This window comes from Clupea harengus, chromosome 5 (assembly GCF_900700415.2).
Source record: "Clupea harengus chromosome 5, Ch_v2.0.2, whole genome shotgun sequence".
In the NCBI taxonomy this organism is placed as follows: domain Eukaryota; kingdom Metazoa; phylum Chordata; class Actinopteri; order Clupeiformes; family Clupeidae; genus Clupea; species Clupea harengus.
In genome coordinates, this window is record NC_045156.1 from 29,283,008 (window position 1) to 29,301,275 (window position 18,268).

Sequence of the window (18,268 nt, forward strand, 5' to 3'; positions counted from 1 at the left end):
TAATGGTGTGTTTAAACGTTTAAAGATGCAGCGTCTCATTTTCAATTAGAAATGTTGTTTTTTTTTTTCTGGTTGTTCCAACCTTCAAGAATTTTACAGTCCTTAGAGAACTTAGAACCTCCATGTTTAAACAAAACGTAATGGGAAAGGAAATCAGGAGCGGCCAACTGGATTCCCTAAACACATCAGAGCACAATGGCATCTGCCTTCTATCAGTCGTGTCTATGACAATACTATGATAGGTCTACTACATCAGGGATTTCTCAAGGATCAAGGGCTGTTTTGCTCAGCAGGGGGTTACACAATGACTGTGCCTTAGCTTGAGGAACACTGAGCGTACAGATTAAGGATGCTGTAGTAGATGACCTAACAGTATCAACTTGAAAGCAAGAGGTTCCCTTACAGGGATCCATGCTGAACATTAATTGAGGTAGGAACCTGAGCTATGTTCTGATGTTCCCATTGCGCTCGCTCGCTCACCCTCAGTAGCCCTACTTGCTAGTCTTACTCACTGAAGACCTTCTTGTTAGACAGTTAATTAAGTCTGTTGGGAGTCCAGAGGTAGAATCGCATCCTCTCTGGATTGCAAGCTCTCTGAACTTTCAACCTAGCAAACTTGAGAGAATTAAAATCATATTCTTCTGCAAGAAACAGAAAAAAACTGGAGCTGTTTACAAGTTACAAGTCTTTTATTGTCAGATGCACAGAATGACACAGGGTCAGACTGGGCACTGAAATCCTTAGGACAAGGCACCGCACAACAACCTACCATAACATAACATAACATAGTATAACATAACATAAGTACTCTGAACATAATTTACACGTATTAAACATATAATAACCTATACATAAAAATATACAAGATAAATATACAATACAGTATGCTAAACCTATAATAACCTATACATATAATACTAACATATATACATATAATACACATATAATAAACTATGCTAACCTATTACACCTATACTAACCTACAGACAAATCCTGCAATATTTCTGATATAATATTACTGCTAGTGCAAACAGTAAGTTGAAAGTGACAGTATATGTAAGTGTAGTGCAAACAGTAATTTGAAAGTGTGTGTAAAGTGACGAGTGCGAAACTGGCGATAGTGTATCAATGTCCATTTAGCAGCCTGATGGCCCTCGGGAAGAAACTGTTCTCCAGTCTGCGGGTACGAGACCGGATGCTACGGTACCACCTGCCAGAAGGCAGCGGGGTAAAAAGTCTGAAGGCTGGATGGTAGCAGTCTTTTAGGATCCTGCCAGCTTTCCTGAGGCATCGTGTGTGGTAGGTGTCCTGCAGGGCTGGGAGCTCCCTGCCGATGATGAACTCCGCAGACCTGACCACACTACGTAGGACCTTGCGGCCCTTGGATGTGCAGCTCCCATACCACACTGTGATGCAACCAGTCAGGATGCTCTCTATTGTACATCTGTAGAAGTTGGTGAGGATGACTGAGTCCATGCCAAACTTCTTCCGTCTCCTCAGGAAGAACAGGCGCTTCCGGGCCGCTTTGACCACCTTGTCCGTGTGAGCAGACCAGGTGAGGTCATTGCTGATGTTCACCCCGAGGAACCTGAAGCAGCTGACCTTTTCCACTGCGGAACCGTTGATGTACAGGGGTGCGTGCTCCTCCACCTGACGTCTCCTATAGTCCACAATCATCTCCTTTGTCTTGCTGATGTTGAGAGAGAGGTTATTATCCTGACACCATGTAGTCAGGGTATCAACCTCCTCTCTGTAGGCTGACTTGTCATTGTCAGTAATGAGGCCCACAATGGTTGTGTCGTCAGCAAACTTAACAATGAGGTTGGAACTGTGCGTAGCTGCACAGTCATGTGTGAACAAGGAGAACAGGAGGGGGCTGAGCACACAGCCCTGGGGGGTGCCTGTGTTGGTGATTACTGTGGAGGAGGTGCTGATGGAGATCATTTCCAAACACTGTTAATGACTTAAGAATATAATAATCAAGTGCTTTGTATTATTAATTACCTTATATGAATCATGTACTTATGTAAGCAGGAACATGGCTTTTCTGTGTTTCTGCGTGTGTGTAACTTAGTTTATTAGGTGCCACTTAGTCTGCATATGTACAAGAGCATGTTTAGACCAGAGGTGATAAAAAGGGTCGAACTGTGCTTCTTCCGACCTTGCAAAACTTCCATCCCTTCCATCCTTTTCCATCCCGACGTCAGAAATCCACCACGTGGTTATCCCTGCTGAACGCTAAACTTCTGTCTATATATACCTTGTGCCATGTGTTTAATATTGCTTCACTTTCAGCCTTGTGCTGGGAGTGAGCCCGATTGCAATTGTTGTTGTTGTTGTTTGTCTAATAAATATACTTATATGCAGCTCCCGAGTCCTGAGGTAACTAGGGTGAATTTTCACCTAACAGGTGCGGTCACCGATTCTCAACACCTGTGGTCCACTCAACCTCAATGTGGCCCTTAATTACAAGGATTTCACCTATGTGAAAGGTAACCATCGTGTACATCGGGTTGCATGTTGGCATTATTGAACTCAGGTTACAGTTTATTGTGCCATATGGATCTGCACATTGAAATTGTATGTGGAATACTATGATGACATTTCATTTTGGAAAGGGACTGGGATTCAACAGCACTTATAATATTCCCCTGGAAAATTGCTTCTAGCCAAAGAATGGCCAGAGAGCGAATAAGCTGTGTGTGTGTGTGTGTGTGTGTGTGTGTGTGTATCAGCAGATGGTTGGCTGGCCGGGGCTCCTCCCTGACTGAGCATCTTCAGATGGAGAGGAGATATAGAGACAGTGAGAGAGAGTGTGTGTGTGTGTGTGTGTGTGTGTGTGTGTGTGTGTGTGTGTGTGTGTGTGTGTGTGTGTGTGTGTGTGTATGCATTCTCGTGGCACAAGCAGATGGGGCAAGACGTGTTTAATATGCACACGATGCGGCACAGGCCAGAGTGGCACGGAAAGGCCAAGTCATTGCTATTCAAGGATGTTCCCTTCAAACAACGGACAGGCATCTTTGTTCAGTGTGTCTGCACTGGCAGTAGGGGAACTGAGCCTGACCTTTAGCAAGACTGTGGAGGTGAGCTGGAGCCAGGCAGACACACACACCAACCACCTTGAGTGTCAGTGGCAGGTATTAAAATCATGTTTCTGAGACTATGATGAGGGACTGTCTGTTACAGTGAGGGCAGATGGGATTGATGATTTCTCTGGGAGGCACCAGGGATGCACACAAGTGCAAAGATGGCGGCACGCCTGGGGTCACCTCAGCAACAGCACCACCAACTGTAGAGCAGGACAAACTGCTGGGCAGAAGTCTCATGGAAATAGCCACTCGCCAAACAAATACAAAAAGGAAATGCCCAAACAGATGTCCACTTACTGATCGACTCACAGCAGGTGCAGATCTTCTTCTTCTCAGGGGGTTCTGAGAAGAAGGGCGCTTCGAGGGGGCGTCCTTATGCAAGCACGCTTGGGTGGTGCTCTCTTTACAAGCAACCCCAGGAAATGTATGCAATTCTATTTAAAGACACTGGTAAGACAGAGGAACAATGATGTTTCAAAGTACTTTATTTGTTTGTCTTTACAGATGTATCCAGCAGGTTTTCAGGTTCATAGAGAAAGACTAGTGTGAGAATGGGCTTTGAAAGCAAGGAGTCCACTGAGGAAACCATTTTGACTTTTTTTTTTTTTAAAGGGAACATTTCCAGACAATTGCTTGAGTAGAACATCATGTACAGTAGACAGCCTTCAACACTGGGTTGTGAATGTAACACATATTCAGTTGTAGTTGGCATGTAACCTTTCCTTTAAGAATGTATTACGTTTTTTCTCTCTTTATTTTCCCCATGATGAGTTGGCATTTACCTGGGTTTGGGTTTGTCTTCTCGCATCTACATGGCATCTAAAAATGGAGGATGCCACAAGCACAGTCCCTCTGATCTTCCCCCCTAATGAAAGCCTGGGGTGGATCAGGCCCAGAGTGGCCAACAGAGCCCTTTCTCACCTGATATATAGGAATAGTAGAGGGTTTCCACATACTTTAGCAACAACAGAACTTCTACAGTATTCATTGTATTGAAGGTGGACGTGTTGCTTCCTGTCTTCAATTACGGTCGTCACATGTTCAAGCTTCAGCCGTTGTGGGCAGCGCACGAACAAACAGAGTTTTGGTGTTCAGGCTCTTCAGAGGACATTGATCTGTGAGCTCTGAAAGAAAATACATTAGAAGTGAATGAAGCACCAAAACAACATGGGCCAAATACAAGTAAGACATCTGTGAGGGCATTGTGAGACCATAGCAGACTTTTTATTTTCTTCTTTGTTTTGCAGATGGGAAATTAAATGAGAGCCTGTCTATCCGTGAAACAAAGCTAAGTGTCTCTCACAGGTCTGACGGGAAGAAGCGACTTACTTAGCGACCTACTTTTACTCCCACTCTTACCAGCCACATAAATGTGTTAAATAAATGTGCAGCCAAACACCACATTTGTCATAGGCTTTAGTAGACCTCTGATACAACGGCTCAGGTGACGGGATCCAAGTAATGGGTATACAAAATGCACTGTAATATTGTCTAGTCTGAGAGTAACATGAATGACACTAAACTGGATTAACCATCACACTCAACAGACAGAAATTAGACACATCTAAAACAAGTAGAGGGGGATGAGAGGAAAATAATTGTATTGCATGGATCAAATGTTCTTTAGAACCATCAGCCCACTTAAAGTAACTGTCAAACTGTCACCTTAAAACCTTCAAAGACTTAAGAACTTTTTATGAGACTGTCTACAGTTTTATAGTATAAATTATTAAGTCAGCCAGATGCCAGTTCCAAACAAATAGACAATGAAATATCTGATGATCAGGTTAGCTCCTGACTGACTGAATAATTAGCCAGCATACTTCAGAGATGCACCACAGATACAAGATATAAGCACTATTTCCCCACAGACCAGGAACATGCCCTGTTTTTTTTTGGACAGATGTAAAATAGACCCACGTTTCTGACTCTGACTCAAACAATTCTGATAAATAAGTCAAGAAGTTGCGATTTGTTTATAATACAATACACACCAAATATCTTGGTCTATGGTCTATGATCTAGGGGTTTTGCTTATTGCCTGTATCCTACATGTTTATTGAATAAGGTCACGCTAGAGCAACAATAAAGAACAGAAAAAGAAATAATATCTGAAGAGCCCACTGAATAATGGTCAACCTCGTCTTTTTTTTTATTATACTTCAGAATAAGGTCATCATTGCAGGTCTTGAAGCACCTGCTACATGCTGCTGCTGAAGTGATGTGAGAAAGAGGTTAAGAGGCTCTCTGAACTCAGCTTGGGCCATTGAGGAGGATTTATGGCCGTGTGATGACCTTGGCCATCACACATCCAAGTGAAGGATCATCCGTGGAGGTCATTGGAGAAATTCTCCAGCAAGAAGGAACTGAAATTCCACTATCTCCCTGATCTCTACAGAAACGTGGTAAAAACACGAGGGTACCTTCTCGTAAAAAAAAAAAACCCCACTCCGTACCTTGTGTAAGTTCCTCGTCCAGGTAGAGCTTGAGTCTTCGGCTGCGGAGGCCAAACACCTTGCCAGTCTCTGTGAGGAGACTGCTGTGTGTCAGGCCATTCTGACCCACTGGGTTGAACAGCAGCAGTGTCCCCACGTCCCCACTTTGGCATTCTACCGCACAGGAAGGGGAGGGAAAGAGTCAGTGCGTGAGCAGCCAGCCAACCAATCAGCACCTTCTCCTACGTGGGACGTGTATTCCAGTAAAGTCCATGCCTATGGCTCATTACACAGTGCTACTCCTAAGCCTAGGACAGTGTACATACATGTACAGGTCAAAGTTGCAATAACACTTAAGTGTCCATAACCATCACAATCTATGATGAACAATAGCTTAATTCAGAGATAGTCAGACATTTTTGGAGTTCTCTCTCTCTCTCTGTCTCTCACACACACAACTCCGCTGGAAACAGATGGAAGCTAGCTTTCTGGAAGAGGCACACACACACACACACACACACACACACACACACACACACACACACACACACACACACACACACACACACACACACACACACACACACACACACACACACACACACACACACACACAGAGTAAGTGAAATTGAGTGAGAGGTGAGAGAATGAGCAGAAGGCCTCACCTGCGGGCTGTGCGTTGACCAGCTGGAGGTTGACATAGGGACAGAGCAGGGTGTTGGAGCCGGGGGCCTCACTGGAGAGCCCATTGGCAGACACACACAGAGTCTTCCCACTCAGGGCGAAGAGGTCACTCTTCTCAGTCAGCTCTGGAGGAGAACATCAGAGCACACACACTAGGTTACACATGAGGAGAACATCACAGCACACACACTAGGTTACATATGAGGAGAACATGACAGCACACACACACACTGGGTTACATATGAGGAGAACATCACAGCACACACACACACTGGGTTACATATGAGGAGAACATCACAGCACACACACACACTGGGTTACATATGAGGAGAACATCACAGCACACACACTAGGGTACATATGAGGACACCGTTAGATAGTCTGTTTAATGCTTAGAGAATGTACAGGGTCCGACATTTAGCAAGCACCAAATGGACAAATGTGTACACATGTATCCACTTCTAATATATATCTGAATCACAGAATGATCCCATTCAGCACAAAATTACAATTCATCTCATACATGAACACCAATCACAGAGGGCGTTCACATGATACAATGTACAATGATACACCACATACTTTATAACTCTAATCAATGACTGGGTTAATGTGCATTCATCACATTCAACAACTCCGTTTCATCCCTTAGCTGCGCTTGAATCCTCTCTGATATATTAGTGCCGTTTGTGTCCGTAGTGTGTGTGTCTGATGTATCTGGTGTCGGAGCTTAAAGTATCCCAGTGTTGAGAATGAAACCGCTAGCTTAGAGGTAGGAGAGCTTTTGCTGTCTGTGAGGATTCAGTCAGCTTCTTTAGCTCCACACAAGCAATACCCTTTATGATACTCATTTATATACATTTCAACTCTGTAAAATTGTATAACTTAAGAGTGTTTTGAGACTGACATATACAGTTAGCAGAAAGACAAGGGATGTGTGTTGAATGAATGCACTGTAACTACATGTCCACAAACGCCGACACCCCTGTCCTTCCTGAGCAACTCGGGTTATGAAGGGTCCATTTTTGGACAGCAGAAGAATAACTGGCTAGAGATGGGGAACCATCTGAAAAAAATCTCCTCTCTTACATTCTCTCCCCCCTCCCTCCCTCCCTCCCTCTCTCCTGTGGCACATTGCTCTCTCTCTCTCTCTCTCTCAGCAGCAGGCAGAGCTGCAGTGGCCCCTATAAAACAGACCGTAGAGGCTGCAGTGGCCTCCTATAAAACAGACCGTAGAGGCTAATGAGGCAGTGGCTCCTATAAAACAGACCGTAGAGGCTGCAGTGGCTCCTATAAAACAGACCGTAGAGGCTGAGCTGCAGTGGCTCCTATAAAACAGGCCGTAGAGGCTGAGCTGCAGTGGCTCCTATAAAACAGGCCGTAGAGGCTGAGCTGCAGTGGGCTCCTATAAAACAGGCCGTAGAGGCTGCAGTGGCCCCTATAAAACAGGCCGTAGAGGCTGAAGAGGGGGGGGCCCCTATAAAACAGACCGTAGAGGCTGCAGGGGCCCCTATAAAACAGGCCGTAGAGGCTGCAGTGGCCCCTATAAAACAGACCGTAGAGGCTGAAGAGGGTGGGGCTGGAGGTGAGGAAAGAGAATTGTACAGCACCTGCACCAGCACACAGATGGGTCTCTACTCTTTTTAGACAGACACTGCAAGGAAGGGCCATTTTTTATCACGCACTGTTGAGTTGACATAGTGATTTCCCCCATTGACCGGACCTGCAGAAAATTCACCCCTCCAGCTTAAAAAAAACTAGACTCAATTTAAAAGACAACGCAGAAGTCAATTTGACCACAGCTACTACTGAACAGATTTCAAAACTTCTGTATACTCAGAAACACAAACATTGGCATTTCTTCTGAAGACATACAGCGACACCAACATCAAAGGGAGGGTATCCTTTGGGCACATGAATCATTTCAGTGAAGCTCAAAACAACCAATTAAGGTACCACAGAAAAGGCTTCAAATGCAACGGAAAATAGAATACATTTCATTTCAGATCAGACTGGAACTGTGAAGTGGGAATGTGATGTGAAAATAGAATACATTTCATTTCAGACCAGACTGGAACAGACCAGACTGGAATGTGATGAAGTATAAACACACACCACGATGTGTATACAATACACATACACAACAGATATATAACATATAGTCAGTTAACCCTCATCCAACCAGAGAGTTAAGAGCTCGTGTCAGTCATAAGTGTTTGTGGTACTTTTGTTTGTGGTAAAAGTACATAACTTTGTACACTGAAAGTGTCTGGACTCTGGCTTACCGGTTTTCCCATTGAAAAGCGCAAATGAGGAGTTCTGCTGCCCAAAGACGCTCTGACACACCACCTTCAGCTTTTCCACATCCAGCTTGTTGTCTCCTTTAGGATTCTCCAGAAGCACCACGCCCTCTAGATGAGACCAGATCAAAACAGTCTATTGGACAAGGATTTGTCTTTTGATCTGTCACAATGGTTCAAAAACCTGCTTAATACGTCTACATGGGCATTGTTCACAGTACAAATGGATCAAAAACAATACTGCACACCTGCAATACATTGTATGCATAAGAGGCCAAGGTAATTGAAGGTATAATAAAGAATAAACAACTACAACAGTGATTGCAGAAACACTTTAAACTATAAAACACTGTCAGCGATCAGTCCACAGTACCCTGCTCCTTGTTGCCGAGGTGGAGTTTGAGGTTGACGTAGGCACAGGCAGGGCCATTTAGGGCCTCTCTGGTCCCCGCAGCTCCCTTCACAATGGTCAGCTCCAGGTCCGAGCCCTTCAGCTATATAGGACATGAACCACAGCCAACAATTAGAGAGCAAAGAGGCTGTTCTTCGCTCACTATTAGTGACTTAGGTGGATTGCACTGTTGCCAATTTGGCATATTCTCCATTCTCCCACTATATCTATAGCAAGACAAAAAAGTGACCTCACGACAAAACTTTTTTTTTTTAAATTAAAAATCACTCTTACCAGTAAAGCATAATAACATGTTTGCCAATAAAGGTTCTTCCTCTTAGCTGTATGTCATTCAGTACACACAGGATATATAGAGGTGGAAGGCCATTGGCCCCATTTACTTCAGACAGCAAGTGTATTAACATTGATCATCTTCACTAAAAAATTGATCATTTTTGAGGTGAAATGTCAGTCTGTTAAGTATTACTACCGGTATTAATTATTAATATTACTATTGCTATATTACTATTGCTATGAACATGTTATCCTCTGTGCAGGCAGGGCCTGAGCTTTACCTGAGTTCTCTCCTGCACGATGACACTGGCGGTCTTGAGGACGGGGTAGGGCTTTAATGGAGCCTTGGTTGTGGCCAGGATGAAGTCTGTGTGTGCCTGGATCACTTGGTCCAGATACTCTCCTGCAGGCTGGCAGCTGTAGTACACTGTAATTTCATCTGAGGGGACCAGGTGGCCCTAGTTCAAAACAACCAATGAAATGGATTCAATCAGAATTAATATATTACGCAAGAACCAACTTGTGCGTGTGCTTTACACTTTTTTCTTTTTTGGGGGGGGGGGAATACTGCACTGAACATGGCTGGTTAGACACCAATCATTTTGTTTACATATTTCTGTGTTTTTTTGTTTTCATAGTAGTTGCGAAAGCAAGTCATTCTGCAGAGACCTAAATCCATTCTTAATTGCTCTCTAATAGAAAGACCATGTGGTCCGTGTGCTGATCAGGTAGCTGGTGCTGGATCGAGAGTGGATTTAAAAACACATCCAAGGCAGGTTTGGCAGGATGTCACTTATCCATCTCATCATTATTGCTTCCTGCTTTCTTCCTCTAGGCTCCTCCAACGTTTTGAAACCCCCTCGTTTCTCTTTCTCTGCATATTTTAGAGACGGTGTTATTGCTCTGGCTGCCAGGCTATTAAAACCACCCTAACCAATTAAAACACATTGATTTATCCTTAATCTACTGGGCCAGCAGTCACAGTCTGGTTCAAGGGCAAAGAGAAACACACACACACACACACACACACACACACACACACACACACACACACACACACACACACACACACACACACACACATATGTAACTTGGCTCAATTAGTGTAGAAATCGTTGTACTGCCTTTCTGCCCACTCCACGTAGCACTTCCCCTCCAAACCCAGGCCAAGTGCAATCCCCTACCCCCCCAAGGGTTAACCCCATTCCTCACCTTTCCAGGTTGATCTGGGGCCCCTCAGGAGTCAATGCCCCCTGGTTACCTGCCCTGGACTCATCACAGGATATGTTTGGAAAAAAAATAAACCTAATTCCCTGCTATGGAAAAATTCCGGCAGATTTGAGCTTTTCAATAACAACAGGAATTTGCGCCTGGCAGGCAGCCAATGGTGCCCATGTTCGCTCCCTTCTTCAGCAACACAGTCCCCAGCAACAGCTCTGGGACTGAACAATGTTTGTTTATTAAGAGCACGAAAGGGAAGGAAATCTCCAATGCTTCTCATGACTTCAAAAGCCGTGTTATTTCTTCAAGTGGGCTTTCATGATTCATGCTTTGAGTTGTTTTTCCTCCCTCCATTTGAGTAATTTACTTAAAGACTGGGATTTTCAGACTGAGCAAACCAGAAAAATAGTACAACAAAGTATTACCTTGAAACTTTATCTCCAATTCAATCAGTGCCAGACATAATTTAAAGGGCATGTTCTTTCATTTCATTTCACATCATATAAATTATAATAATAATGTTAAATGAAAGTTATTATTATTGTCGTTGTGGTAAAGTGGTTGTTGAATTTCTAAGATTGTAGAGTAACATACTCTTTCAGACCAGGGGGGTATTCCAAGTACGTGGTTTGGTGAGTACCCCGGATAAGTTAACTCCTAGTAAGTAGTAAACCTCCTAAAAAGGGATCCCTATGGCTTTGTTTTATTAGGAGAATGAAGCCATAGGGCTCTTCTATTAGGAGGTTTACCACTTACTCGGAGTTAACTTATCCGGGTTCGTCACTAAACCACGTACTTGGAATACCCCCCCTGGTAATGGAAGAAAACAACAACACACTAATTCATGCAAATGTTTCTTTCCCCTTAGTTTCCTTGCTTTATATATTGCTTCGGAGCAGATGACGATCAATTCTTTCTTTGAACTGTGGAATTTAGCCAATAGGAGTAAAACATTCAATAGTCGCTATTGATATATTTGCCATCATTAAAAAGCGGCAGCTGCTCACCTTTTTGCGTAATTTTTGGATGCGGTTGATCACCTCGCGGGCAACACCCTCATCCACCATGGACTGGTCTGGTGTAACGTCAAGCAGCACCAGCACCTAAAGGGACATATATATATGCACACAATCAGACAAAAAGTTATTTTCAAATATATGGGCCATCCTTAGCGATGGTGGGCATCTTCTACTTTACATGTTCTACTTCACTAGGTTTCTTAACAACCTCTTAAGAAGTCTTAACCGTTGCACCTTCAATGGCACATGTGATGGTTCTGATTAGATTGGGCCCATGCATTATGTAGTACCTTAACCCAAGAGCTGCTAGAATGGTTTGAGAAACACTGATTAGGAGGGATCTCCTAGAATGGTTTGAGAAACACTGATTAGGAGGGATCTCCTAGAATGGTTTGAAAAAACACTGATTAGGAGGGATCTCCTAGAATTTCAGGCTTCCATTTCAGTCAAAATGATTAAACATCCCAGCCACATTTCAACCTGATCAACATTCAAATAGAGTAAACCTGCGTGATTGGACTGGAGACCATGTCTATGCCATTTCTGAAATGGATTACTGTGATTAGAGTTTTCCATTAAGGACAAGCTGTGTGCTCCTGATGATAGGGTGGTGCTCTGGAGCCTGGACTGGGACAAGCCAAGAGCAGAACAACATGATGAATCTCCTCACTACCCTACCTGTAAACTGCAATGCGGATTAACGCACAGAATTTCTTCTGACAAATTAAGCACATGAATGACTAAGCATGAACCGAAATACATTTCATTCTACTATTGTGTTGAGTAAGAGCAATGGCTGGCTGCTAGAGGCTACACCCTATAGTGAGGGTGACGTTCAGCCAACCAACCCTTGCTGTGGTGGGTGTGAGTGGTTGTCATGGCCAGTACCTGAGCATCTGAGTGGGCCTCATACTGAGTTGCTGAGTCAGACGTCTGATCAAAGGTGTACATCAAACGCAGATCCTCTTCGTGGAGCTCATGTCCATCCACAATGATGGAGCCTGAGAAAGCACCGGCATTTAATATGAGCTGTACAAAACACTATCACATTTACATTTACATTTAGCAGACGCTTTTATCCAAAGCGACTTACATATGTATACACATTTTTTTTTTTTACATTTACACTGATGGCACACTGCACATCAGGAGCAATTAGGGGTTCAGTGCCTTGCTCAAGGACAACCTTCTGATTACTAAACGACTTCTTTACCTCCTGCGCCACTGCCGCCGCTACCACTGGAGATAGTTGGTTAGAAAGCATGATTTATGGTGTCTCGAGTACTGCTCATGCAGTTTGTTTCTTCCTAAAACAAAGCCTTATCTGATGTTCCAAAGATTTATTGTGATAATTCTATGTAAAAAGCCATGAAACGCATGGAAAATGACCACGTCAGGTGGAACTACGACTAATCGAGCCTTAAATCCCTGATTTCCACACTTTCTGCTTCTCTTCTTCTTCTTCTCCCCCTGGGGCATCTGGGGGAGGCAGTTTGAGCTCACAGGTAAGAGCTCCCGCGTATTAAAAGCTCCCGCTCCCACCTCTTATGAGGAACTGGTTGTAGTTAGCTGGTTAGATGATGAGAGAGCCTCCTACACAGAGGTGCTGAAGGGGGAAGGTGAAGGGGGGGGGGGGGGAAGGGCAACATCGAAAGTCTGGATGGCCAGATTCCCACACGTTTCAACCCTGGAGCTTTGCCCTTTGCTCATCTAGGATTAAATATGAAGTCAGAGCTGGACTTAGCACTCAGCACCTCCAGTTATGTTGAAAAGCAAGCGAATGAGCTCCATCAAAGGGCTGAGGCTGATGGACATTCTCTCTCTAGATGATGTTTTTCTCCACACCAGAAACACTACAGTGTCAACACATGAAGCAGAATCATTTACAAGTCACGATGACTTCAATTCTCACAGGCTCAATGCAGCAACACTTCTACATTCAAGTCTGAATTACTGCTTTTTTCTATTTTCATTCAACAGAGAGAATGAAAGGTCCTCTTTCCTGTCTTCAAGAGCAGGAACGCCCAGTCATGGAAGGTGGCCTAGGTGTCTCGCCACAAACGCCTTGCTCTGCGGTGATGCTTGGCATAGATGGCAGACAGGGCATAGATGGCAGACAGGGCATAGAGGGCATGCAGCGGGGCACGGTGCTCACCAGTCTTCTGGAACGCCTCCAGCTGCTCACTCTTCAGCTCCTTGATGGAGGCCGTGATGGACTTGAAGGCTCCCTTCAGGCGCTTGCCCAGCACCATGTGATCAGGCTCCGCCCTCAGCCGGATGCCGTACTTGTCTTTGTCAGTGGACAGCGTGAGCTGGCGGACGTTCAGCTCCTGGAAAGGATGAGGGGAAAGACATACATCGTATTTACATTTATTCAGACACTTTTATCCAAAGTACGGCACAGGTATATATTCTCATCAGTATGCCTGGTCCATTACAGACCACTGCACCTTGCTTTACCAGTTAGGGTGAGCTACTGGATCACTAGAGAGGACACGTGGAAAAGAGTAAAGCGCTAAATAAATCAAAAGGACCAGTAGGCCTAAGGCATAATACTCATTCCACAAAACAGCAAGAAGTCAAAAACCAAAGGCTAAAAGGAAAGGCAAGGTGCCACCAGAACCTGGCCACTGTCCTAGAAAAGAAATTGATGACAATGACCAAAAGGACCTCTACAACAGTCTCGACAAATGCCTTGGGCTGCTTAAAGGAGAGGGGAGAAAACAAGTGGATCTTTACATTCAAATGTAGGGCGCTTAAGGTATAAATGAGTAAACGCACAGAATATATGATATGCTGATACCAATATCTAATATTACAAATAAAGGTTTCTGGGAAAGTAAAACAGTTAAGGACAGCTCAACTATTAGATGCATGCCCAAGACTTTGTACTCCAAAACATCTATTACAGTAGCCTCTTGTCTGTAAATGGGATCATCTCAGGTCACCCATGCCAACGACCTGTGTCAAAACCAGGGTCAGACCTATGTTTTCAACATGGCTCATTGGTCTGGTGGGGTCGATGTGGGTCACCGGCTCGAGAGGTGCGAACCAAGATGCATCAAACAGCCCTTAATGAATGCAGTCAATGGAGCGGAGTGGCTCAACTGTTACATTTGGTTATTTTGTCATATTATTTGTTTATAACAACACACAACATTCCTTCTGGGAAATACAATAAAGAATACAATATCTTATTCCATTAATCATGTCCGCAGAATAACAAAAAGTGAAATAAATAAAGCAGTGGTCTGTTGGTGAACACCATAATAACACTGCACTACCAACAGCGGTTTACTATTTTATGCTTCCAAAGAGGCTTGGAAACATAAAATCCTCAAACTACACTTAGAAAGCAGTGAGAGCTTTGACGGTCATGTAGAAACTAAACGGTCAGAGAAACTGTGTTATCCACATCGTTTCATCTACTTATAACAACCAATCAACTGTGACCCATGTATTACTCTTAATATCTCCCACCTGCAATATAATATCAGTAAGTAGCTTGGTCAAAATAGTGTTCGAGAAGAGTCAACAACAGCCTTAAAATCACATGAAATTACACACAAGGTACCTTCTTCTCCCAGTGCAGTCTGGTCTGGTCAAACAGAAGTTAATCGAAAGGCAAGGTCCAGGTCTCCACTGCTGTGACCCCATCTACTTTACTTTCTTAATCCATCACCCGTGTCAGAGCCATCGGAGTAAAACATTGTGACTAATAAGCCCACCTTACGATGGGAGTCAGAGTGAGGAAAGGCAGAGAGCAATTTCAGACCCCTATCTCACTCACCCATCAATTTAGCACTTTTAGCTCTAGCCGTCTCTGGAGGAATTAAATATAAAACAACACATATCTAAACATACATTGCCTTAAACGGCTGGGGAAATCTCTTCTTGTTGTCCTCAGGTTAACCCAGTTCTGCACTGCTTGGCTGGCTACAGCTAACAGAATGCCCTGTCTGTGCACTGGCGAAAAGCTAACAGAATGTCCTGTCTGTGCAGTGGCGAAAAGCTAAACAGAATGCCCTGTCTGTGCAGTGGCGAAAAGCTAAACAGAATGCCCTGTCTGTGCACTGGCGAAAAGCTCCTGCTTCTGGGTTGTAATTGCAGATATCAGGTGATTTGTTTTTAAATTAAAGGTAAAACTTGGCTAGCAATGTACTGGGTGAACACTGTGGTTCAAACAAATGTGTGCAATATAGTTAACGGTTTAAAATCAGTTCCGGTCTGTAAACGTCAATATTATGCAGTACAATATCATAATTTGCCCTGGTATTTGTGATGTACAGTATGAAAGCATAATTGCAGGGAGTGCCGTAGCAGGCGTTCTGAGGGGGAGACATGTTTGGTGGCCGATCGATCCCTGGTGCAGCAGCGTGACGTTGCAGAGCCCCCTCTCAGCCTTGCCACAAAATGGTCCGTGACAGACACAGCAAAGAGGAGGCTAAATTTAGGTGTGCACCAGGGCCTTCCCATCAATCAGGCTGCCCTGACAGAGAGGTGAGGGTGAAGGACAGGCTGAAGCACCAGACGCAGTGGTGTCCTCTACCAGCGCCATGTACCTTTGTACTGCCATGACATCGTCCATGTGCTGTTAAGGAGGTGCTCTCCCAGAGCAGAATTCAAATGTTGTAAACAGAACTGCTAAAATGACCCGGGAAACAACCGACAATCCCAGATATTGCTGAGCAATGTTTTGAACTGAATCCAAAAATGAAATGGTCACATTAAACATTAATAACGGCGCATTTTAGACTATTACTTGAGACAGCCTGCATCCCATTTTACATCACAAACATGAACTGATGTGTATTAATATACCATTAGTATAATTCACATGCTCTTTGCAATGAAACAGAGATGGGCTTCTACACTGCTCGCAACGCATGGAACTGACAAGTTAAGATACTGACCTACGAAAATGTACTGACCTACGAAAATGCATTTATGTTCTGAATAATGAACAAGACTGTTCTTAACGCAATAATTAAGAGGGCATCGAAGTTTTGAATTTCAACTTGAAGAGGGATTTCAAGTTTGTACAATGCATTTCTCTACCTCTACTGGCTATTTTTACAAGAAGAAAAAAGAGGATACAAATATTTACATATGGGAGCCATGGCCAGCAAGGTTAAGGGTCGAACTTTCAATTTCCCATGTAATAAAAAGAGGCTGATAAGGTCGAGTTGCACTGACAGAGATAAAGTTGTTTATGTCCCAAGGTGCTTGCCACAGCAAGATTATAATGGAGTGGAATTACTGTAACTTAAATTCATCAAAGCTGTCCTTGGCTTCCTATAACACAGAGGTTCTATCAAAAGTCTCCTAAATTATCATGTCTTCCGAAATATAGTTTCCATCTATAGCATAAAACAATTGGGCAACTTGGACAGATGTGTCATGATAAAAGCATACGTACATGATAATGTCAGGCCCACATGCCTTAAACCGTCACCATCCGTCCAACACCAAACTCAAACTCATTTTCAGTTCCAAAAATGAAATCATAAAATGAGGTCTTCAGACATTTTCAAATGTGGTTCTCCCTCAACAAATCAAGGCTGCCCGTAGTCCATACATATTGGCTGTCTGCATAGTAGCTGATACATCTACTGGTCTTATAGCAAATTAATGTTACATTACTACTGACACATTCTTGCTTACACAGACCTCGTCATTGGAGATAACCCAGACTCCAGGAACACAGAGAGTTTAAAAAGTTGACAAGAAGACAGCAGAAAGAAGGAAAGTGAAGTGAACGAGAGTAGACCAACCAAGTGATATAACCAAGGGGGACAAGACAGTGAGAGTGGAAGTGGAGTGGAGGAAGATGGTGGATTAAAGAGAAAAGATCAGGACCGTAAAGACAGTTCCAGACAGACAGAGAGACAGAGAGACAGACAGACAGACCCACCTCCAGAATGTACTTCTGCAGGGACGTGATATCTTGCAGGGCTTCAGGGTCCTGATGGATCACCACCACCTCCTTCAGGGGATACTAGAAACACAACCCAAAACACACACTCATCAACATTTAGAAGGCAGCCGAGAGCCGTTCGTATGTGTGTGTGTGTGTGTGTGTGTGTGTGTGTGTATGTGTGTGTGTGTGTGTGTTTTTCATCTCTATTTGTATGACACCTTATATAAATACTCTCTACCAACAAGCAGGTTGCAAAAGGAGAAAGGCACCCAACATGGCAGTGTGACTCAGTCCAACGTGGGATAAAAATGAAAGATTCATGGCCAAATAGAAGAAGCATAAATAAATAAATGTGTGCCAGATGTTTGGGAGAAATAATATGACATAGTGGGCCCGGACGCCTCCCTCTCCTGACAGCTTCGCAGAGAGAACAGCATATTCCTGTACATTTTTTCAAGACAGGCGTTTTTATGAGATGCTTCAAAGCAAAAAAAAAGATGGCGGCAGCAGCAGCCGAACCTTCACGGGCATGGTCCTCCTATCCCGGATGACACGGCCCAGCTCAATGACAGACTGCATCTGGGACACGGCGCTCTCGATGCGCTTGTCAATCAATGACTCCCTGCATTAGAGGGACAGGCAGTGAGATAGAAAGTGGAAAGTGGGGGGCAGGGAGAAGGTTATTCAGACAGCAGAGGAAGAGTACTTCACACATTAGACAGTTAGACACCATAGAGTTGAGTTGGTGGGTCATCTGTACTTCACACATTAGACAGTTAGACACCATAGAGTTGAGTTGGTGGGTCATCTGTACTTCACACATTAGACAGTTTGACACCATAGAGTTGAGTTGGTGGGTCATCTTTCAACTTACCACCACCAAAAAAAGGCTGCTGTTAACTTACGGCAACCTAG

At 43.9% G+C, this 18,268-nt stretch overlaps 1 protein-coding gene across 1 annotated transcript in view; it reads right to left on the reverse strand.

Moving 5' to 3' along the window:
• Positions 1–3,556: 3,556 nt before the first annotated feature.
• The window catches only part of iars1 (isoleucyl-tRNA synthetase 1), a 63,236-nt gene continuing 48,524 nt past the window's right edge, over positions 3,557–18,268 (reverse strand). The window contains exons 24-34 of the mRNA XM_031568471.1: positions 17,873–17,975; positions 17,348–17,431; positions 13,589–13,763; positions 12,322–12,434; positions 11,422–11,517; positions 9,475–9,651; positions 8,882–9,002; positions 8,494–8,619; positions 6,190–6,333; positions 5,546–5,698; positions 3,557–4,213 (exon numbers count right to left, since the gene is read on the reverse strand). Of these exons, the coding sequence (XP_031424331.1) occupies positions 4,131–4,213; positions 5,546–5,698; positions 6,190–6,333; positions 8,494–8,619; positions 8,882–9,002; positions 9,475–9,651; positions 11,422–11,517; positions 12,322–12,434; positions 13,589–13,763; positions 17,348–17,431; positions 17,873–17,975 (1,375 nt within the window). The 3' untranslated portion in view covers positions 3,557–4,130. The remainder of the gene's footprint in view (positions 4,214–5,545; positions 5,699–6,189; positions 6,334–8,493; positions 8,620–8,881; positions 9,003–9,474; positions 9,652–11,421; positions 11,518–12,321; positions 12,435–13,588; positions 13,764–17,347; positions 17,432–17,872; positions 17,976–18,268) is intronic.